Raw genomic sequence first — 23588 nt, 5'->3', positions numbered from 1 at the left:
GATAAATACTCCATCCGACAATGATGAGCCAATACTTGAACGGGTTCGGAGAAAAAGCTCATGTTCAAGTGATAATGCCCAAAGCAAGAGTAGAGGATGAAAACTTCTTGTTTTCCATGAAACTCCATGTAGGGGCAAGCCTTACGGATCGACAATCATTCTCTCACGGTGATGGAACTTGATTTCTTACTATAGGGGAAATGCCACACGACTTTATCGGTTTGATATACATTGGGATGCTGTGAAAGTTCTAGATGATTCGGTTTTCCCTTCTAAAGAAGATGTCGAGGAAAGTGCATGGGTTGTAGTAATGAATCGAGAAAGTAGGAGTCCGGGCAATACCCCGAAGGTAGTTCTACTTGGTGGAGTTGAGCCTCCGAACGAAGCTTGTCACGAAAGGAAGCTCAAATGAAGGAGCTGGCCAAGAAGAAAAACTGAACCTTGCATTTGAGGCGCCTTGCTCCTAGAAGGGCTAGATTGAAGCATGGGATCTTTGGGGATAGATGAAGAGTGTTGTCAATCTGGGATACCTTTTCATTCTTGTGCAATTGAACGAAGGATTAAGCGAAATCCGCCAAAAGCAAAAGCTCAATATAAAGGGGAAAAAACTTTAATTAAAGCTAGCAAATTAAAAAGGGTAAAAAAAAAAGAAACCCTATAATAACTAACTTGGTTCGATTGGCGAAGCAAAGAAATCGACTTGGACGGTTCTCTTTACCCTTCTCTCATCGCCCACCTCGAAGTTAGAGCAAAGAACGCCAGTAAAGGTTTCACTTTCAAATCAGATACTTCTCTTATCCCTTTCTCGTTCTCCATCTTTATCATCTTCTCAACTATTTCGTAACCGAGATCGGAACACCGTTTGTAATCCACTTTCTTCCTGGTCTCGATTTGGTGGATTTGAATAGAAACACATAACTTACGAGGAGGGAGAGAGAGAAGACCAAAAGTGCAGATGTGTAGAGGTGGAAATTTAGTGCGTGGAGAGTTTCTTTTGAGTCGTGGCCAGAGTTGCTTCGGTGCAACTTAGGCACCCAAACTCTAACATATATGACTTGTTCAATTATCTGCGAAATGAAGTGGATTTATAGTATGAAGTATGAACTGAATTCGGGGTTGATTTCGAGTGAAATAAGTCTTCACATAAATTAAAAGTTGTTTTGATATTAAAAAAATTGGACCATACTGTTAAATAAAATCACAACATTCTAAACAATTTTTTATGAGGACTGACAATTTGCCAATCTGACTCTGAAATGTTCTTATCGAAACAACTTGAAGATTATAGAAAATGCAATAGTCGCTTCAGCTTGTTCCACTATGTCTGCTCTTATTCTTTTCTGACTAAATAGTGAAACCAAGGACGTGAAGACACCTTCATGGGGTCCATCTTTTGGTACAACCCCTGCGAAGTTACGTATAGGTGTATCAACAATCCTCCAAAACACAAGACAAATTGAGAAAAAATAACAAATTTTGAGCAGGTACTTAGAGTTTGAAGGAAGTGGAGACAAAGGGAGGTGAGAGTGAGCGTTGGTGTGTCGTGTTTCGAATTTAGTTGTTTTTTAGTGGAGTTGTAGGCGTGCTGGACTAAAAACTAGTTGGATCAAATAATAGGTCAAACGGTCACTTAAAGTCTGATAATATGTAACTATTTTAGTAAAATAGTCACAAATAGTTCTCCACACATATACACCTTTTTTAGGGGAAAAAAAAACATTTGTGACCGTTTCGGAAACGCACGTCACCAAAAACTTTTTAAAACAAATCCACAAAACCATTTTTTTCGCCATTTGTGACCGTTTTGAATAGAACAGTCACAAATAACATTTTAAAACAGTCACAAAAAGCCTTTTTTCTACTAGTGCTCTCTCCACACATTTTTTACCACTTATTAGTAGCAGACTAGCAGGTGATCTGGAACCAAGTGACAAAACTAAGGGGCTATTTGTTTTTTTGTGTTAAGTTATAAGAGGGTCTTATAAGACCATGTGTTATAAGAGGGTCTTATAAGATGGTCTTATAAAGTGGTTTGTTTTTTATTTTAAGTTCCTCTTATAAGCACTTGTAAAAATAGAAAAAACAAATACATGACATCTTATAGATGGTTATTTGACAAATATAACCCTACTTTACATCACATTTAACTTGAATATATTAATTTGAAACAAACGTATAGTTTGATTTTCGGTTTCAAATCAATTTTAATAATTAGAATATCGATTTTAGAAAACTACCTTAATTGGCAGTGGTGGTGGTAGTGGAGGTGATGATATTGGTTTTAATAGCACGGTGATGGTAGTGGTAGTAGAAATGGTGGATGTCTTAATAGCACGGTGGTGGTGGTGGTGATAGTCTTAATAGTACGGTGGTGGTGGTGGTGATAGTACGGTGGTGGTGGTGGTGATAGTCTTAATAGTATGGTGGTAGTGGTGGTGGAGGTAATGATGGTGGTGGTGATGGTGGTGGTAGTGGTGGTGGTGATGGTGGTGGTAGTGGTGGTGGTGATGGTGGTGGTAGTAGTGGCAGCAGTGGTGGTGGTGGTGATGGTGGTGGTGGTGGTAGTCAGTGGTGGTTAGGGTAATGAAGTTATTTGAAAAATAAGATAATGAAAAGGAAAGAAGAGAGAAATGAGGCTAGGGGTATATGGATGAGGGTGTTTGTGTCATTTTTCAAGGTGGTACTTATAGAATTGGAGCCTCTTATAAGACATTTCTAGTAGAATGCCTCTTATAAGAGGTAAAAAACAAACCAAAAAAATGTCTAAAATCACTGGGCCACATCTTATAAGAGGTTATAAGACCTCAAAGTCTTATAAGAGGCAAAAACAAATGCCCCTAAGTCCACATATATTAAGTCATACGGCGTGCTCATTCAAATCCAAATCTGCGCAAAAAAGATAGAGTTGCAAACTTGCAACATGACATATCAAACATGTTGTACGTAACCATTGAAGTTCAACATGCCAAAAGCTAAGGATCTAACCATATAGAGCGAGGGTTGCCTTCTCTTCAACAACCATAATATGCATCATCTACATGGTACTTGTGCAAGCAGTAGTTCAGAACAGTCACAATGACACACCGTTGCCTGAACAAAAGCACTTGCCACCTTAAACTCTGAAAACATTTCAACCTAAAACCATGAAAAAAGCCAAGGAAATTCTGGCTTCTCTCAGACTTACTGACTCATTCCATCTGACTCCCTCTTCCCCAGCTCGGTCTCTTCACTCCCAGGTGACTCATTACACTCATCTTCGCAAAAAGTTTGTGTGTGTGTGTGGTCGGGGGGAGCTAACCCGCATTTTATCAATTTTTGAATACTTTTGGTTGTGTTTTCAAATTTTCCCAACGTTACAAAATTTTCATTAAATTTTCTTAGTCCTCATCGGAAACATTGATCGAAAACGATATTTAGTTCCTTCAGTATAGGTTCCATAGAACAAATGAAAAATTTGTTCGTTGGCATTGTATTTGTTGAAATTTTGCCAGCATCAATTTTTTTCATTTCTTTCTAGTCGGCCCATACAATCGCTGGTATATTAAAAGTATATGCCAAGATTTCAACGGTTGGTTTTGAGACATGAATGTCCACGAACTCTGGTCCTACTCATCTAGAGTGTAACTTAAGGGGATCTGGGGTGGATCATCTGGAGAGAATCAGATCAAGTCAAGCTCGATCACTAGACAGATTGGTTAACAGCTCCGACTGAACTTGTTCCATTCTCAAAGACTCAAAAGTAAAGCTTTCCTTTCTCTCCCTTCTAGGCTTCTAGCAGTATGGTGTGGTTATCTAGACCACCACCCTATCTGTGTAAATGTACATCACAACTATTGTTGGGCTATGTAATAAATTAGTTTTCTTACCAACCAAAAACACAAACAAAACATATTAAATTAGTTTTCTTACCAACCAAAAACACAAACAAAACATATTAGGAGATTTACAGTATCACAATATTAACGCCTCACAGAAATGACCAAACACACGGTCTGTATCAATGTGCAAACGAGAAGAAAAAAGGCAGCACATAATGATATAATCGTCCAAGGATTGTTGAAGTAATCCCTCCTCAGTTTTGCCTTCCATTGATGCCATGGTCTGCTGTAGTAATCATTTAGATCTTGCATAAGCGCACCGTAATAATTGCGATCTATTCTTGCTACTACCCCGTTTTCGATATTGTTAATCATTTGCGCTACTTCCTCATTGCTGCCAAGATAATTTTCAATAATTCCATTGGATTGGAGAAATGCAACATCATTGGCAGTATTGACGAGGGAATCCAATATATAGAAATAGTCACCTATGAAAGTAGTAGTATCTTCTTGAGATTGCTCCATGGCGATCAAATTTCGGAACACCAATTCTGTTCTGTCCTCAACTATCATGGTTGGGATGTTTATCACCCCCTTTGTAAATGTTATGTCTAAAAAGCAATTGGTTGTACCCATATTAAATTTGACACCAGACTCATGAAGTGTAGTTGCACTCGGTATTCTTCTAACTTTTGCAGTTTCCTTGGTCAGTATTCTGGTTGTTGAGGGCACGAAAAAAACTCGCAATATATCCAGGAGATGCTTTATATCGTCGCATGAGCTTCTGATGAAGTGATCTGGTTGACCCATTATCAACAAATAGTTCAAGCGATGTAACGTGATCTGATGGAAGGAGACTCTCGAGCAACGTTTTTCAGGACCATTTACTAGGTTATATAAATTATTAAGAACAAAATATGGAAGCTGATTTTCCAGTAGCAATATATCTCGAGCAACGCTATTCCAGAGCGAATGTGACTTCTTGACCGGGTCATATTCATTTTCTTCTTCAAGGAAAAACTCAATTATGAAGCAACCGTCCAATAACATCATTCTAACAAATTCGTCACTGCTATAGCACCAACTAAATTGATCTTCAAAATAAAAATTACGAGCCCTTTCTTCACATCCCCTCAAAAGTTTCACACAATCTTCCAAGCTTATGTTTGAATTTCTTTGAAGAAAGGAACTTAGATACCTTTTTTTGTGAGCTTCAAAGGGCTGCAATTTTTTTTCCTCGTGGTGTAGAGGCCCAATTGATATTACTATGGGCGTGAAGGCTTCCTCATTTACACTTCGCAAACACTCTGGAACCTTAAAAATACAACACTCTTTTGGCAACGGAGGCACTTTTCCTAACATCTCAAACACGGTAGTTGCCAATTGACTGTCTGCGCCAACTTGAATGCTTGGATCGGCCATTGTCTCTTTTCTTTGACTTGATCACTAAAAGAAATAAATAGACAAGTACATTAAGTGATTAGTGACGGGACATAATATTAACTAAAATTTAAATTTTACTCGGCAGAATAAAATTTAGCAGGAAGGCACGTACCTTGGAAAACAGAGAGTTGTTAGAGATATCGAACACCGTATTCTGCCTTTTTACTTAGTTTATCCAACCCCAGGGAAGAAGCTCAAGTTTGTAAGTCCGGTAGAAAATAATAGCGTGAAATTTGTGCAGTAGGAGATCAGGCCGTCCAACCACCATTTGTCAGCCTCATGTTTCTTAACAAGGGGACAAGTTCAAGTTGGGCAATTTAGGAGTCGATCGATACACACATACATATATACCAGATTGAATTGAATTGAATTGTGTTGAAAATTTGTGTATACTCTAATTGAATTGTGTTGAAAATTTGTAGTGCTAATTGGCTCACCTTGGAATAAATTCCTTGCTTCGCCACTGACTACCATAAGATAACATAATATATGTCTTATACCATTGATACTTTATTAGACATTAAAACCTTGACTTTATTTGGTTTAGATACTGTGATAACTTAAATTGTTTTTTGGTAGTTCTATTTTATTTTATTTTTTTGGAAAAAGTTGACATGCTATACGAATAATCTGGACTTTATCGGGTTTATTAGTTATTGTGTTTACTCGGTCTGTTTTTTGCAAGTCTTTTGGTGACGCCCAACAAAATATAGTCTCAAAACCAAACAATGTTTTGGCCTTTTTGGTAATAACGCGGATGTTTGTAGTGACCCGACACCTGTCTTACTCTAAACACGTGTGACAGGTTTGTGTCTTGACTGTCTTCTCCCCTATGTCACATTCTCACCTCTCTGCTCTCTTCACACATAAACGTTGGACTATTCTTCGGCATTGCAGAGCAATCGAACAGCGTATCAAAAACTCAATGTTAATTCTTTGCAATTCAACAAAAAAACCAATTAAACATAAGAAATTCGATCTGCTCCCTCCATCAAAGCAATTAATACCGTACTTCAATTCGACATATGCTTCCCAGACAAACAATTTAGTGCTTCCTTCGGATGCAGTACGTGGCTTAACGTCTTTAAAGGAATGAGAGTGGGAGAGTGAAAATGAGAAATCAAAATTTGAGTCAAGGGGAGTCGGTGAGACAAGAAGATAGATCTGTAAAAAGTATATAAATAGGGCTAAATTTGTAAATAAACAAAAATTATAGGGGCAAAATAGTCATGAGAAAAAGTGACGAAGTGATTGAGAGATACATTAAAAAAACAATATTTCACTATTGCCTGACTGTAGCTAGGGGTGTAAAAACGGCCCTCAAGCCCTTGGCCCGCCCCGGCCCATGGGCAAAAAAAGCCCTCAAATTTAAGCTCGTATGTAATTTGAGGGCAGGGCCGGCCCGACCCTCATGTTTTGAGGGGAGGGTAAGGGCCTAGATATGGAAATATGAGGGCGGCCCTTGGCTCAACCATCTAAAGCCCTCACAAAGCCTGCATTAAGGCCCTCATTGGTATTTAGATTGTCTAAACAAAAATACATATAATACTCTTAGGGTTTTAAGTTTCACTTATTATAACATAGGGTCGAAATGTAAATTTAAAGTATAGTGGTTGATATAAATTCAACCAAATGATACAGCAGCATTATATGGATATATCTCTATCCTATAAAATATAATAATATATTCTATTGTAAATTATATTCTATTGTATATGTTAATGAAGTTTGATAGGTTGTTTTCAAGAATTTTTGTAATGAATATGTTAATCAGTTAATGAAATCTGATAAAAACCAAATATGTTAATGAAGTCCAAACAAGTTGTATTCAAGAGTTTCGAATAATTGACAAGTTAGATAAACCGCGGACGCACCGCCCTCATACCCACCTACGGTTTTTAAAAATGGGGTGAGGTGAGGGCAAGGGCTGTATAATTCTAGTGTTGTCCCTCACAGGCCCAACCCTCATAGCATAAGGGGGCTAGGCCAGCCCGGCCCATTTTACATCCCTAACTGTAGTTGAGGGTTGCGATTATTAAATTAGTTTAGATATTATAATGGTGCACGTTTTTCTCTCTCCCCTTGTCTTGCCGAGGCCGCAATTATTAAAGTATTTTAGATATAAGTCGCCATGAATAGTTTGGGCACATCTTTACCTTGTAAACAAAACTCCCCCCGTAATAGTAGCTTTTTCCATCGACCGGATTTTTTTTTCTCGAATTTGTCCCTTACCAAATACCGATATTACTGTTCATGCCATCTTTGTTTTATCCTTGCCAAATAACGATATTACGGTTCATGCCATCACATCAGAATTTTTTAGACAAGTCTGACCCAATTAAGACAGTTGACCCGGTTTGGACAGTTGACCAAGTTTGACAAAAAAAAATAACATTCCAAAAACTTTCCAAAAAACACCAATAATATAGTTCCTGCCATTTTTTTGTTTTATTTATTTATTTTTATTTTTTTTTACAGTCCCAGCAAATTTAATACAATTAGTCTAAATTAGTGTGTTAGTAGGACCTATTTACATCTATATCAACAAATCGGGTCGGAAATTTAGATTTTTATGTTTGATTCGAAATTAAATTTTGGACTCGGAGTTTTTTATTATCCTGATTGATTTCGGTTTCGAAAATGTAGCATAAAATAATAGTGAAAAAAAACATAATCATATATTTTTTTTTTTTTAATTTTATTTTAATCTCGACAAATTTAACATATTCAGTCTAAATTAGTGTGTTAGTGAGATCTCTTTACATCTAGAGCAACAAATCGGGTCGGAAATTTAAATTTTTATGATCGATTCAAATTGAAAAAAAAAAAAAAAAAAAAAAAAAAATTATGCGGTGCCGTAATAAATTTCACGCTCATCGTTTCGGATAGGTATTATAAAATAAGCACGAAAAACAAACATGCACATCGCGTGTGCGTACCAGAATAAATTTCACGCTCATAGAGCATGCCCAAAATGCTAGTGGGTTGTAAAAGAAAGCATATGGTACATGGGCAGTGCTGTGGCCATGGCGCTCATATCGTTCCCACTCCCACTCGACCGCTTTGACTAGACAAGGTTTTCGGTTAATATTTGGCAAGGACTTGTGAAACAACTGAAATTTGGTTATTTGGCAAACTTAGAAGTGAGATAATGCAATTAAGCTCTATCAATCAACCTATAGTAAGAATAAACTGTCATTAAAACATCTAAAGCTTCATGGGTGGCTATAATATTTTCAATTTTCATATTAAAACAGCTAAACTTCAAATGAATTTGATCCATTAGAGTATCATCAACGCAACACACTGCTAAAAATCATTTCTAATGTGATAGGTAGTAATTTTTTTGGCAATTTGGGTCACCAACATGCTTCTACAACCACGTTTTCATCTCAACAATTGTTAAATTCACAATCAAAATACTCACAATTATACAACGAGTCGGACGGGACAAATTTTTCCGTCCCACACTATGGGACGGGTCAAGTTTTCCCATCTAAGAGTGTCAAAATGGTCCTCAAACCCTTAGCCCGCTCGCCCTGACCTGGCCCATGAGCCAAAAAAGCCTTCAAGATGAATCCCTCACACCTGCGTTGGGCCGACCAGGCCCTCAAATTTTTGAGAGGAGGTAAGGGCCTTAAAGTTTAGGCCATTCCCTAAGCCTAACCCTCGTAGGCCCTACTTGATCCCTCATTAGGCCCTCAACATTTATCACATATATTTTAATAAATCTTATTGTAATATATTTCATTTTAATATTAATAAACTAAACATCACTTAAAATAATGTTTATCATTGAAGTTTGCCAACCTTATAATTTCATAATAATATTTTATGAAATGAATTTAGTTGATTTTAATTTACTAGTACAACTTTAACAAATTTTTTAGTATTTTGAAGTTTTAATTGTGAAGTGTGTACATTTTTATCTCTTCTCTATTAGTAAAATACACCATAATTAACCTGGCCTTTTAAATTAGACCAGCCTTTTTTCTACCACCTAATACCCCTGATTAAATACAAAAAAATATTATTCAATGTCTTTAAAAAGGACTATTTCGTCATTTAATATTTTGTTTCTATTTATACCCTTCAATTACAACACACAGACAAAGGAGTTTTATGTCAATTTAGGGCAAAAACCCAAATCCACGCCTATATTGACATGTACGCGGTGTTGCCTTCCCATTCATACCCACTTAAATACCATTAATACCCACTTAACTTCCAATTAATACTGAGTTCTTTCAACTTCCCCTCCTTTCTTCATTAACTCTTTCCAGTACTGGTTAGATGCAACTCCTCATCTCTCAATTATGATTAATATTAATCCAGGTTTATCCCATCGAACTTCTTATCTTTTCTTTGACAAATTTTTTCCATTAACGATCTGCGGGCTAGCTCAAGGTAATTTTTCCTATTTCATTTTTGGTTTTATGTATTTTGACAATGTCGATCATCTATGCCGAATCGCTTCGAGTCGTCCTATGGTCTGTTCTTTGGCCATTTAGAATTCTTTTAATTCTTTGAACAATCGATTTTTTCTATCATATTAAGTGTGGCGTCTTGAGATACAAATACTTTAGGCCTAACATCAATTTAGGCCTATATCTAAGTTCTAAACAGTCCTTTTTTATGCAATTGATCTGGCATTTGATTGTGCTATATAGAGATGTTGGGTATGTTTTCTTGAATGCGAAAAGTTCATGTAGCATATATACAGAAACGCTTAAATATAATTTAACGAAATCATAGAACTATTGCATGTGTAATTCAAGAATATTTTTTCTATTAAATTTATATTTATAATTAAAGCAAGGTAAATAAAGGGTGATGGTATATATACATTTTGTATTATTTGGTTCAAAATCCCAACTAACGCAATTTTGGCTCATTGAGGCGAACATTGTTAATTTTATTTTTTTTAAAGTGCTAATTCAGTGACATCTTATGTAAATTGAGTCACAGAAGCAAAACATATTCCTCAAATCCAGTCCAATGTAATCTTATTGAGAAGTTAACAAGTTCAATATATAAGCATATTTCAAATCCAGTCGACATACTATTATTGTTTGTTTTTATTTTCCAAATTTATTTTGCTATTGCAAGCTAATTATTTCTGCACTAAGTTGAACTTGTAGAAGCCATCTTCAAGGGCAAGAGAACTCCATATGGCGAAGAAAGACATCAGACAGTACAGTGAGGACATTAAAGTTGCAGAAGACATGAGATTCCAGGCAGAGTCAGAGCTCTTTAGTGCAAATAAGACAGTGAAAGATCTGAATCGTAGAATAGAAGAATCAAAATTCAGAGCTAGAACACGAAAAAAGGAGCTTGAAACACTTAAAAGACCAGAAAGAATTGAAGGTGGACGAGCATTGGCTGTAGCAGAAGGGGAAAATTATCAGTATGCTCAAGTTATGAGAGAATTGGAATCTGTGAAACAGGATTTGAGTAAGCTTAAGCTTGATATGGCGTGTCTTTTAGAAAATAAATCGCGGGTTGAGAAAGAAACCGAAGCTTCAACTTCGAGACTGAGGTCTCATTCAAATTCCATTGAGGGTCTAAAGCAGGAGATCGAGGAAGCCAATGAAGAGCAAGTACTGGTCGAATTAGCTAGGATGGAGGCTGTTAAAGAGTTTGAAGCCATTGAAGCGGAAAGGGAAGCCAAAGAAACCAAGTTCACATCCACCATGGAGAAAACCAGAAAGAAAATAAAGGAACTTATGCGTGATATTGACCGCACAAAGGAGCTTGAAGCGAAACTGGCAAAAACAGCTTATGATGCTGATGTCCTACAGAATGAGTTAAGGCCTGTTAGAGCAATGAGTGGAAGCTTCAGCTCCGAGAGAAATGAAACTTCATGGGAATCAGCAAAAGGTAAGCAACGGACGTAGACTATTGCATATTGTTTGGCTCTCTAGAACAATATTTGAAGCTTTTACTGAAAACCCACATTGGTTTCTTGAACTTGGTGTTGGAAATCGTGTTGAAATTGGAGATGAAAGAATAGGTGATTGACCGTTTGGAAAAATCTGAAGCAGAAAAGGTTCAACGTCTGAGGCTTTGGTATAATACTGATGATCTTACCCTTTTTGTTTTGTTGTTAATATTTTTCTCTTTCTTCCTGTCTCGATAGATTCTAAGCTTTGTGAAATTGTTGACATATTTGCAAAATGGACCTTGAAGCTAGGAGTTTGCAGCAAAATGTGAAGGTTATGCCACTAGCAAAACAATTTGAAAATTGAAGTTAAAAGGATGACATCAGCTAATTTCAATCAAGCTGCAAGAAATGACTTCCTGGAAGCCGGACTGGCTGGTAAGAAGATGGTATGTCTAGACCAACATCTCGCTCACTGATTATATTCTTATTGCTTCTATATTTGGGAATACTTACGTCCTAGACAGGAGGTCTATAAATACAAGTGTTAGCATTGATATTTTCCCAATATTATCCTGGTTTTATGAGAAGGTTGGCCTGCAGTTAGTCTTAATTTCAAAATCTTTTACTTATATTCATATCATATTTTGTGGCTTTCTGTTTCTCGGTTCTTTGCTCTTCTCATCAGTGGTTTATTAAGCTGGTTATAAGCAATTGAATAATTGGAGTAGTATGTGCTTTTTGTTAGCTTTGATGCATTTATTGTGATTCACTTCATGGAAGGCTTGGACAAAGAACTTTAGTTACCCCGATCTTGGGGAGCGTTTATCTTAGCATCTCTCTCATACCCAAAAATGAAAAAATGAATTGATTGCTAGAGATTGAGTTAACAAAGCGGGACACCTAGACTGGTTTTTTTTTTACTACTAATGATATTGTAGATGTTTTCTACAGGCGGTTGCAGCCCAGAGAGGAAATTTGGTGGCGGCTGCAGCAAAATTAAAGCAATCCAGTGAAAGAATCAAGGAGAGTAGGCCAACCATGTTGGACACTGAAGTACGTGCTGTTTCAGTCCTTCAAGATCTGTGAAGACAGCGCCAATCTCTTCTAAATACCCAGGAAGTTGTATGTATTTTCTTGCCACTTTGTTGTCCATGATCGTTGATCCAATTGCTCTTGTGTTTATACAAAAGGCATACTTCCAATACGTAAACCATAATATTATCTAAATTCAAGGGCACTTAATATTTTCTCTCAAACGACATAGTCGCACCCTTCCAAATAAGCCAAGTTTCTATTCGAGACTAATTCACTCCAAACTGTTTTTCCATCTGTCTAACCGTCCAGGATATGAAAATGGAAATTCCAAGCCAACGATTTCTTACATTTCAATGACTTCTCGCCGTTTTACGATACTCATTTGGGAACTGTTTTCGTTCTAACTCAAAGGTACGATCTTCTCTCTTCCCCCGCCCTCAAGATTCGTACCGCATAGTAGTATAGATGTTCAATTTCACATTCATGTCAAATGCAAGTTGAATTCATCAATTTGGTGGTTCCTTTGCAACCAATTTTTTTTGGTTGTGCGCCAATTTGTAATGTAACTAACTGACTATTTTTTTTTTCTTCCTTTGTACTTCGTTTTCGTACACAATGTTGTAGTTTACCGGAATTACCGCTATATATCCGTGGCTTTCAGTTTTTTAGTAACTACTACTGGTGAGAATAGTCCTAGGATCCCAATGCATTAATCACTACTGTCTATTGAGTGCTTAATTGGTTCAATTTTATTATTATTATTGTTGTACATTCGAATTTTTCCAGTTCAATCTTTGTTCCGATAATAGTTGTCCGAAATAGATCTATATATTATGGAGATTGTGCTTTGAATTTCAGATCATATTAAATAGCTGCACTGAGAATTGGGAATCATCTCTTTTGACACACCTTGATCAGAGATTTAATATGTTTTAAAACGTGTTGCACTACATGGTCGGGCAATTAACGTTTAATATTTTTTAATTTGTACAGTTTTTAGTTGTTTAGATATTTCGTACTTAATTACATTGAGTGTGATCACTTTCAGTTTTTGCAGATTTTTCTGTTTACCAAAATATTATTTAAACCATTACATTTTTCAAAATAATAATAATAATAATATGTTCATCTAAATCTTTGTTCCCAAACCATAGTTGTGACAATTTATTTAAAAAAACTTTGATTGGTTGTAACAGAAGTTTGACTACCTTTAACTTCTCTGTTGTAACAGTCTCCAAACTCTGAGTTTGTATTTGGCAATCAGGCCCCTAATTTGGACAAACCAATCAGGATCAAGGCATAAATGTGGTTATGCACGTCTTTCTTCAAATGTGAGAAGAGGAGTCTACTTTTAACTGTAAGTTTTTTTTTTTATCTGAAGTTATTCTAGGTGTCTATTTTCTATAGCTTCGTCTCATCTGTTAACTGTTTAATTATCGTGAACGCTACTAAACAATACCAATAGTTATGCTTGACACAGATGAATCAAACTCACCCTATTATTAGGTTTTGAAATGATTAGTATGTATCTGTAGAGCATCTGTAATAGTGCCTTAGATTGGTGGGTTAAGGTGAATTGCCTTAATCTAAAATAGTCAGTACAATGCACCTTGAAATAAAATTTACACAGTAGCTTATGAAATCTAATGTCTATGCCATGTACTATCATAATAGGGATTTGGTTCATTCAACAACAAATCAATCCATTTTCTGCATTTCCTTTTCATTTTTATGCACTATTGATTTCTATCGCTATGCTTTATTTTGTATCAAATTCATACAATAATATGTTTTACTATATACATTGTATTGTTTATCAATGCTTTCTTAGAATTCAAGTCAAGCATCATCATTATCCTGTGAATGTGTAATGAAGATGTAGTCGTCAATGAGGATTTCAGTCAATGTACACAATATTCTTCCAAGTTAGACTTCATGTCTGAAATAAAAGGTACTTAAGGAGCTCAAATGCAACCATTGTCGTCACTTTCTTTTTTTCCCCAAAGAAAATTGTACCTTTTTTAAATCTATTATTTGTTATGTTCAATCTTGGTCTTCTTCGTCTAATCAGTATGAATTTCGGTTTAGGATTAAAACTCGGTATGTTTATCACAATCATAATTCCATTAAACATAAATGTTTAGTGGAATAAGCACATTTCTGCAAAATAAATTTGCTGAAAGAGTTAGAAATTCCTTAGTAGGGATCCTAATTCCTTATCTCAGTCGTTAGTGCTTGACTCTTGAATCCTGATCTCACCCGTGGTTGGTTTACATGCTTTTCTACCATTGGTTCATCTCATAATGTTTAATTTGGATTTCATTACTATACTAAGTATGAGAAAATTGATGTATGATTTAAATGATGTCTTACTGGGATCAGACTTTGCTATCTACAGGAAAGGAGTACAACGCAGGTAACTACAAAGTAGATTTACTATGTTGTATTGAAACGAAAGTAGAGTGCAATGTCAGGATACAACTGACAAAATCATGCAAGAGAACCCTTCGACATATTTACTTTGCTGGTCTGAAACAAAGGAAATTGAGAACACGAGCTACACAATTGATTCACTTTCATAGATGGAATATCTGGAAACAACAGAAAGAGTGCTCAAAATAATATACAGGAATGGGAATGCCACATCAAGTTGACGAAAATGGCATGTAAGTTATGCCCTGCTTTTGAAATTGATCTTTCTAATGGCTATTGTTTGTCACGCTTGGGCTTTTTTGTTATCAAATATATGCAAGGGGTGCAAGCACATGAATTATTTGCATTATGTTGTAACATATTCACTAGGTTTGTATGTTGGAAGTTGTTGAGAGTAAGAATCCACAACTGAACATAAGCAAGATATGTTCATAGTGATCTTGAAGAAAAGTCCACTTCATTGAAATCGTTTATTACTTTATCATATCATGTTATTTAAGCCAATACAATCTTAGTGTCATTTTGTCACAGTCGAACCTTTTAGTGTACTACACCAGTCTCATTTTTAGTGGACTTAATTGGAATGGGGTACATAGAGAGAATATTATTGGTTTCTTATTTCATTTCTTTGCTTCTTTGGATGGTTTCGTGATCTCATAGCATCTTAGTGGATATGTTGATTCTTCATCGTTTTCTTTGATAGGTTTTGTCACACTTATTATGCGTTGAAAATTTCTCATCTAAGCGAACTTTGTTTTGCAGAGTTTTAATGCTTTGAATTAAAGGGTTGTTATAGTGGTAGTGGACCAATTCATAGGGATATAAGGTTGTTTTATTCATGCTTTTTGCTTGATCCACCCACGAACCATGACACTCAGCCAAGAACCAAGGTAGACAACCTCCAGTCTTGGACATCTAAAAAATTCCTCCATTCAAGTCAGTACATCATTCTAAAAGCTTATATCTGAATGCAAACCCATTATTGTACATTGATGCATGAGCTCCTCTGTTAGGCATTCATTCATGAGCTGAACAGGCAGTACTACTCAATAGCAATCAATTACATGAATGAACTTGAGGAAAAGATGTTGCTCGAGATACATAAGAAGTAGAGAACTGATGGGCTGGGCTGACGTCTCGGGGATTTGATCCATTCCAAAAGCAACCCAGCAGAGCGTCCATATTATTGAATATTTAATCTCATTAATAAAGAGTATTTTGTCAGTAGTTTGATAAAGCGCAAGCAGTCTTATGTAAATCCTAAATAGAAATATTGTTTCTATTCACTAAGCTTACAACAACTAATACTTTTCCTGAAAGTTTAAATTTAACCATGAAATATGGTAGTATATGATTGTATTGCTAGCTGGTTCATTGTGTTCCAAATCCCACTTTTTCATTCTTTTCATTACTTTTGCTTTTCATATCCCTTTGCGACAACAAATTTATTGCATGCAATCTGTTTTCCTTCGTATTTAAAGATTAGTTCTTGTGCAGGCGCATCGCGCGTGCAATTTTGCTAGTTTAACTAATGTTTCTAAATTCATTTTGTAAATCATAGTATACGACCCTAAAACTTAGCCCTCAAGCCTAGTCCTTAAAGTCCTCTTGAGAGGGGCAGGTAAGGGCTTCGAGATTTAAGCATTGGCTTGACCCGACCCCCCCATTTGACACCTTTATTCATGTAGGACTGTTTTTGTTTGTTTTTTTAATAAAAAAATCAAATTTCAGCCCAGTAAGTGTAAGTGGATGGTTTTGTCAAGAACCAAACATGAAAATAAATGTGACCATTTATACGTTTTTTTTTTTGGTAAAAGTGACCAGTGATAGGACAAATCATTAAACGCATTCCTTACTGAGAAAATGCCAACGATGGGTGAAATTAAACGAGTAATACTATAAGAGCAATCCCAATGCAGGTGGTTTTGGGGGGTTTGTGAAAATAGTCACCATTTTTGGTTCAAAATCGTTGTCCAATGCAGAGGTGAATATGTGGTGACTATTTTCCCAAGTCAAAACCAAGGTGAAACCTGAGACCGAGATAGTGGCTGACTTGTGAACTTCGGACGGGATGTTGGATTCCTTCTTGTGTATTTTTTTTGATTTTTTTTTCGGACGGAATGTTTCATTCCGTCTCGTGTGTTTTTTCAATTTTTTTTCGGTATTTTTTAACTTCAGACAAAATACCGGACGAGATGTTACATTTTGTCTCGATCAAAAAGCCTCCAGACGGAATCTAACATCCCGTTCGAGATTTTTTTTTTCACCTTTGCATTGGGCAGCTTCACCTTGTTTTTCATCAAAAGGGGAAATATTGCCTACGTGGAGGTGATAAAAGGGAGAATATATTGACTTGCATTGGGAATGCTCTGAGTACTAAGAAAATGCACCAACAAGTTCTACCAAAGACGTGGCAAGCCTTTTTTTTTTTTTGACAAAGTCAAATTGACTTGGGTTGTAGTGTGATGTTGTCCTGCCTGTTGACTTGGGTTGATTTTGCATGTCGACTTGTGCACGTAGTGTGATGTTGTCTTGCCTGAGCAGTGTGATCTGTTCATTCATCGTGCCTAACTGACCGGCTAAGCTCTGGATTTGAGCTTCGAGGCTTGCCATGCTTCGTGGGCTTGAGAGGTTGTTTTTATGGTTTTGGGATTTGTTTTAGTGGTTTCTCAAGAAATCGAGACCACAGACGGCGCCAATGTAAAAGTGTGTTTGATTCTTCCTTTACATACAAGGTAAGGAGGGGAGAGGGTATTGATTATTGGAAAGACCGAAGTTCGTTGAAGAGCTTAACCGCGCCACGATCTTTACTCTCAATTCTGGGGGGAGAGAAGAATCAGGTCTGGCGTAGTTCATATGGGAGGTATTTATAGGGGGTGGAAGTGAATCTTAGCCCAACACGTGTAAAGTTCACCACCAATGTAGGGTGGAAATGGTGAAGGCGTGTGAGAACTGTGCTCATAGGCCTGTCGCAATGATGAGGATTGGAAGCTGGCGTTAGTAGCTTGCGGCAGTAGTTAGTACCTTGCGGCAGTGATTTGTGTAAGTGCAGCTTTGGTCATGATTGCTTCTAGAAGATAGGCTGAATCATGTTATGGAACGATCCGAAAGTAGTGATAACGATCCCGTTTCTAGAGTGATCTCGTGAAGCTTCACGGTGCACGAAGCTAGTGGCGAGGTCGAGAAGTAAGTCGAGGTCGGTGTAGTATTTCCACCATCTTCGAAGCACGCGCTTGATATTCCTTTTAAAGTCGGAAGGAAAGAGAATATCACTCCCTCACACAACCCCTTCTCGATGAGAGGCCCTTGGTCATTGAGGCTTATCTGCCGAGAGAAACAAGATGTGGCGTGTTGAGCATGTATGAATTGCTAAGGAAATTTCTAGATCGATACGTACTGTATGGTGAACTAGTGTGCGGTAAAAGTTAGCACGTGTATGGCACGTGAGCAAATCTGAGCAGTTGCAGAGAAAACGTGTCGCCCCATATTTTCAGGATTTGAAAAGACAAGACAGCTTGTTGGAATACGTGCGTGGCTAGGGCTAGGGTGTAATCATAACGCTTTGGAAACTGGAGGGGCGGTTATTCAAAACAACGCTGGCTATCTGAACCGCCACTTTTTGCTTCTCTTTGCAGAAAAACTCACTACCCCAAGAGTCTTCAGGTTAGTTTTATGCCATTGTTGATTTTCTACTCTCAGCTTCGTTCTTGCGTTTGTTATTGAGTTGTTAGGTCGTTCGCTTTGTTATCTGTTGTTAGAGTTGTGAGTGACAAGAGAAGGATGTCTGACTCAGACGATACGCGATCTAATGAGATTCACGAAGTTTCTCTTGGTTGGGATGACGCGGAGGAAGAGAAGGAAGAGTCAGTTTGTGGGGTGAGTGAGGGTGACGATGAAGATGATGATGTTGATGAGGCGAAAGGTGGAGAGGATGATGCCCAATCTGCATCTGCGGTTGCTGTGACTAGCACCTCAGGTCGCGATGAGAGGTCGTCGTCTAGTGGGCTGCCGCCTAGGGCTGTCGACAAACATGCTTTGAGGGCATTCCCCTACCTAAGAAAGACTTATGGGATAACTATAAGCGGTCTGGAGATCCATGAGCCCGAACAGGACGCACTGGTCTTTAGTGATAGGTACAATCCACCAAACTCCGGGGTTATAATCTGTGAGGGGCAGTTGAGGGTGCATATGATGATACCGTTCTCTAAACTAGTTTGTGCGTTCTTGAACTTTTGTGGCAAAGCGCCTTGCCAGTTTGTGGGTAGCACATGGCAGTTGTTTAAGGTGTTTGACCTGTTGAACACCAGCGGTGAGTACCGGATAGGGGTCGCTGATATTATTGAGCACTTCTCAGTAAAGCGATCTCATGCTCTAAACTTTAGTCTGCAAACACGAGATAAAAAGGTCGAGCGTCATGGACGGTGTGAGTAACGAGTCTTGGGACAAAAGGTCGTTCCTGTTTGTAGGAAACTTCTGTGCCAGAGGGTATGGTGTAGAAAATAGGATATGTGACCTTACTGGTGGGTACCAGTACGCTATTTGAGTGTTTCGATATTGCATCCATTGATCTTGTATTGACATTGCTATTTTGTTGTCTGTGCAGAGCTTACTATAGAGAGGGAAACTGATCGGCAGGTGATTGAGAAGTTCACGAGGCTAACTCGAGCGTAGAAACTGGCAAAACTTCCTGAGGTTGCGCATTTCTTTAGGGAACGGGGAGGGCCTGCAATTAGGGAGAAGAGGAGGGTACAAAAAAGAGAGGGCTCATGGTGAGGTGATTGGTGAAGCGTCTAGTAGACCTGTGATGGAAAAGCGCAAGAGTGACTTGGTGACACGGGAAGATAAGAACCGAAGTCGCACCGGTCCGAAGCGACCCTCTGGAGGTGCTGGTGCTTCCGGGGCTGGGGTGGATAAGGGTCTGGAGGGCGCACCATACGACCTGGATGAAATCGACTTTAACATTCCTGAGCGAAGTCACTTGCCAAAGAGGAGGGGCGACGAACCTGAGGCCCGGTCTGCCAAGGTTGCTAAAATAGCTGACACTGTGTGTGGGGGTGGCCTGGGGGGCGGTGTCGGGTGAATTGGGGGGAGGGCGGCTCGCAGACGAAGTCTAGGTCGTTGGTCGACTTCAGCGTGCTGGGTGAAGAGACCACGGAGGTCGTTCCGACCAAGGTCACTGGGGATACTTCTGGTAAGATGAAAGGGAAGGCTGCTGTTAAAGAAACTGACAAAGGTCACTCTAGTGATGGGAAAGATAAGCTGGAGCGCAACCTGATGTACATAGACGAGGTGTCAGGCAAGAAACGCTATGTGAAGAGGTCGGATTGTAGCTACAGATCTGCACCTATAGCTGTTTGTTTGCTGGAGGGGATGACGCTGGATGGTGATAGGAAAGATTTGGATTCCAAAGATCTGGATGCGAACCTAAGGGGGACGGACAAGGCATGGTGTTTGGTAAGTACCCCTTGTGTTATGCTTTGTTTGCATTGTTGTGCCTCGTGTTATTGACTGATACTGACGCGGTGTAATGTGCGTACTATTGTAGCTTATTGCTGGGTACCAAAAATTGAGAACGGCTGCTCAGTTCGCAGAGATAGAAAAAACTGAGGTCGAAGTTCTAAAGGACGAGCTCTCGACTCTCCGCGAAGTGGAGCAATCTAAGAAGAAAGAACTGGAAGATGTGAAGACGCAACTCACATCATTGACTTTGGAGAAGATGATAGCTGTTAACGAGTTGGTTGAGCTGAGGCATGAGGTGGACAACCTGAAGAAAAAGCTAGCCGCCGCAAATGCCTTTGCTAAACGGTGCAAAACTGCCACGCTACAGGCGAAGGATGCCTATTTTGCCATTTGCGCTGAGGTAGAGGAGCTGGAGAAGAAATGTGATGAGCTATAGGAGGAACATGAACGTGGGGCTTTGGGTGATCATAGGAACGAGACACTCGAAGATGCTAGTAATGCTCCTGAGGTCGTGCCTCCTTTTACTACTAGTGCACATTAGCTGATCCCTCGGAGGTTCCGATGGACCTGGACGTGGGTGCTACTAATGCGGCTATGGAGGCGTCCGACGAACCGAGCTCTTCTCCAATGTTGGATGTTCTCCTTACTGAAAGTCTGAATCGATTTGTTTAGGAACGGTGATTTAAATCTATGTTATTGTGTGGTCTTGGGCCTGAAACAATAGAGCTGGTTTCCTAGGTTAACCCAGGCAGTTCACTTTAAGTAGTAATTTTGTTTGAACGGTACTTGAACGACCTGGACCTTCGGATTGTTTTGGAGAGTTCGGGAAGTGATAACTGGTAACTAAGCGAGCTGGATTTCCTAAGTAAACTCAGCAGCCCAGTTGGTCTATTTAACCTGGGTCCTGGCGAGGACATTCGCTATTTTACTTGTCTTGAATGCATGCAATGGCCCTCCTTTTCTTAATTAGTTGGTGATTTGCATGTGATATGTCTGAGTACGCTTTGTAAATGTGTAGCTGTTGTTGCTACCTGTGGTAAGAATGAGATAGGCTAAATGGCCTGTAAGCTAGTTTACGCGTTATGCTTGTTATTCGTCTTTAGTATTAGAGGTCGCACGTATCTTAAGGACGCATGAGGCGTTCCCAGTTTGAGAGCAGTATTGGCTACCGTGCGTGCGTTGCACGTGTAGGAATGTGGGCGGTCAAGAGATATGCAATGATGGCTGCCAGGTGGCCTGACGTTTGGCGTCTCGATGTAATTATGATATGCCTTGGGAAGGAACGTTACTTGATGATAAATAGAATTGTTCCCCGAAGTCCAAAGGTATTTGCTCGTCTTCTTCTTCAAGCCTCTTTATCCTTTTCCAAGGCTCTTTCATTCACTCCTTTGTTGATCGTCTCAGGTATGCGTTATGTAATAACTGGTTTTACGTTTGAGCAAGAGATTGTTGTCCCTGTTTTAGGTTGCTGATCGTTGGTTTCTTTTGCAGATTTTATTATGGCTAGGCGACATGGAAATCTTTCTTTGGGGGCCGGGACGAAGCGAAACGCCTCTTGTGATGGAAGAGATTGAGTTTCACTCCTATTGTCATGGTGATCGTGGCAAGAGGAAGGTTGTTGCTGCTAAGGCCAAGAGCAACAAGTGATCCAAAAGGGTAGGTCGCTCAATTGGAGGCATTGTGTTTAGGTCTCCTGAACAGAGGGAGGAGCCCGACCTGGGTGCTGAGGAGCGCAGCGACTGGGGTCCGGACTACACTGCTGCTGGTGGTAGCTAGTCTAAGCGAGCTGAAGATGTAGAGAGTGAGTTCTTCTATGTGGGGAAGACGGGTAAGAAACGTGGTGTCAAACGGTCTAACTGTAGCTTCCACTCGGCACCCATAGCGACCAGTCTGCTAGAAGGTATAGTATTGGACGGTGACAAGGCAGAGGTCGATGATGAAGATATGGGGACGCTGCTAGATACCATGGATATGGCCTGCTGTCTGGTGAGTGCATCTGCTCTTATGCGTTCCTTTTGTTTGATGGGCGACTCTAACCTTGGTATTTCACTTGTAGTTCCTTGCTGGGTACGACAAGTTGAAGAGTACCATTAAGCGTTCTGACAACGATGACAGCGTTAAAGTCGAGCTGGGATGCATGCGAGCGGCTTGGGGAGCTGATAAGCAGAAACTGCAAGCGATGACGAAAAAGTATCGGGATGTTGCTGATGAGAAGTCGGTGTTGGTGAGTTCGATGAAAGATTTGCAAGGCAAGCTGGCTGAAGTGACTGAGTACACCAAGCGTTGCTAGGGGGTTGCTTACAAGGCTCAAGATGCATACACCGTGGCGTGTGCTGAATATGCCGAGCTGAATGAGAAATACCTACAACTGAAGGAGGCATGTGATCGTGGCACTTTGGGTACGAGTACGCGTGTCGTACCCAGAAATATGAGGCAAACTCCCTCAACTAGTGCTGCCCCTAAGGATAAACACGTTGCTACCGATCCTGGACAATAATTGTTGGTCTTGTGTGCTTGTAAGTGATGAAATCTTTTGTTTGTTTTGTTTGTTCTTCTCTGTGTAAGAGAGTTAAACACTAGAGCTGGTTTCTCAGGCCTGCCTGAGCAGTTCACCTTTTTGGTGTTGATACAAAATGAACTGATTTCTAGGAAAGTGGCAGTTTGATATTTTGCACACGTTGTAAGCCATACCGATCTGGATTTCCTAGGTAGACCCAGCAGATCGGTGGATTCGCGAACTGGTTTCCTAACTCTTGTTCAGGCAGTTCTTTTGATGAATGTGTATGGAATGCATGTGTTTTGCTTATTCTTGATTGTTTGTAGCTGGTGTTTTGTTTACGATGCTTATGGCGTGTAGATGCTAATAAGCCTGAGACTTAGCGTAAGGACGCGTTTTTGCCCGTAGATAACGTTCTCATATGTGCGTTGCCCACCGGGAAGAACTATATAGGTTGTGGAGTCTGGTAGTTTGGGTGAGCATGTTAGGCTAATATATTGTAGTGCTTGCGGAGAGCGTGTTCACTGAGTTGATCATGGAGAGGCTCTGGGCCAGTAAGCTCGAGAGAGCGTTCTGCTCGCGGAGAGTATGTTAGCTTATGAAAAAGTATTGCTCGTGGAAAGCGTTCCCACTGAGTTGATCCTAGATGTATAGGTCCTCAACTAGTGAGGATTGGAGAGCCTCTGGGCCTGTAAGCTCGAGAGAGCGTTCTGCTCGCAGAGAGCATGTTAGCTTATGAAAGTGTATTGCTCATGGAGAGCATTCCCACTGAGTTTATCCTAGAGGTATAGGTCCTCAACTAGTGAGAATTGGAGAGGCTCTGGGCCTGTAAGCTTGAGAGAGCGTTCTGCTCGTGGAGAGCGTGTTAGCTTATGAAAGCATATTGCTCATGGAGAGCGTTCCCACTGAGTTGATCCTAGAGGTATAGGTCCTCAACTAGTGAGAATTGGAGAGGCTCTGGGCCTATAAGCTCGAGAGAGCGTTCTGCTCGCGGAGAGCATATTAGCTTATGAAAGCG

At 39.3% G+C, this 23588-nt stretch overlaps 2 protein-coding genes across 10 annotated transcripts; one reads left to right on the top strand and one right to left on the bottom strand.

Annotated features, from left to right (window-relative positions):
* Positions 1 to 3876: 3876 nt before the first annotated feature.
* LOC147484176 (UPF0481 protein At3g47200-like) lies at positions 3877 to 5613 on the bottom strand. Its single transcript, XM_086577074.1, has 2 exons — positions 5374 to 5613; positions 3877 to 5264 (listed from the first exon to the last, which is right to left on the bottom strand). Exon 2 carries the CDS (start codon positions 5238 to 5240, stop codon positions 3960 to 3962), a length of 1281 nt encoding a protein of 426 aa, XP_086433200.1. The 5' UTR covers positions 5241 to 5264; positions 5374 to 5613; the 3' UTR covers positions 3877 to 3959.
* Positions 5614 to 9682: 4069 nt separating this feature from the next.
* On the top strand, positions 9683 to 15980 carry LOC147484175 (protein PLASTID MOVEMENT IMPAIRED 2-like). Of its 9 annotated transcripts, none has more exons than XM_086579993.1 (8): positions 9683 to 11330; positions 11451 to 11591; positions 12097 to 12267; positions 12490 to 12591; positions 13412 to 13537; positions 14579 to 14846; positions 15376 to 15503; positions 15627 to 15980. In XM_086579993.1, the coding sequence occupies exon 1, from the start codon at positions 10433 to 10435 to the stop codon at positions 11156 to 11158; it is 726 nt and encodes a 241-aa protein (XP_086436119.1). In that variant the 5' UTR covers positions 9683 to 10432; the 3' UTR covers positions 11159 to 11330; positions 11451 to 11591; positions 12097 to 12267; positions 12490 to 12591; positions 13412 to 13537; positions 14579 to 14846; positions 15376 to 15503; positions 15627 to 15980. The 9 variants fall into 9 exon arrangements, 8 of the variants coding, with proteins under 8 accessions (XP_086436119.1, XP_086436118.1, XP_086436113.1 ...); XM_086579992.1 differs by having other exon boundaries at positions 15376 to 15549; XM_086579987.1 differs by having other exon boundaries at positions 11451 to 11580; positions 15376 to 15980.
* Positions 15981 to 23588: the final 7608 nt, after the last annotated feature.

This window comes from Coptis chinensis, chromosome 8 (genome assembly GCF_015680905.1).
Source record: "Coptis chinensis isolate HL-2020 chromosome 8, ASM1568090v1, whole genome shotgun sequence".
Taxonomy (NCBI): Eukaryota; Viridiplantae; Streptophyta; class Magnoliopsida; order Ranunculales; family Ranunculaceae; genus Coptis; species Coptis chinensis.
Note: the sequence above shows the minus strand (reverse complement) of the source record. Positions and strands in the feature narration are given on the sequence as shown.

What these genes read in the sequence shown, in the direction of transcription:
- LOC147484176 (XM_086577074.1), bottom strand. Translation starts at nt 5,240, where the DNA reads ATGGCCGATCCAAGCATTCAAGTTGGCGCAGACAGTCAATTGGCAACT.
- LOC147484175 (XM_086579987.1), top strand. Translation starts at nt 10,433, where the DNA reads ATGGCGAAGAAAGACATCAGACAGTACAGTGAGGACATTAAAGTTGCA.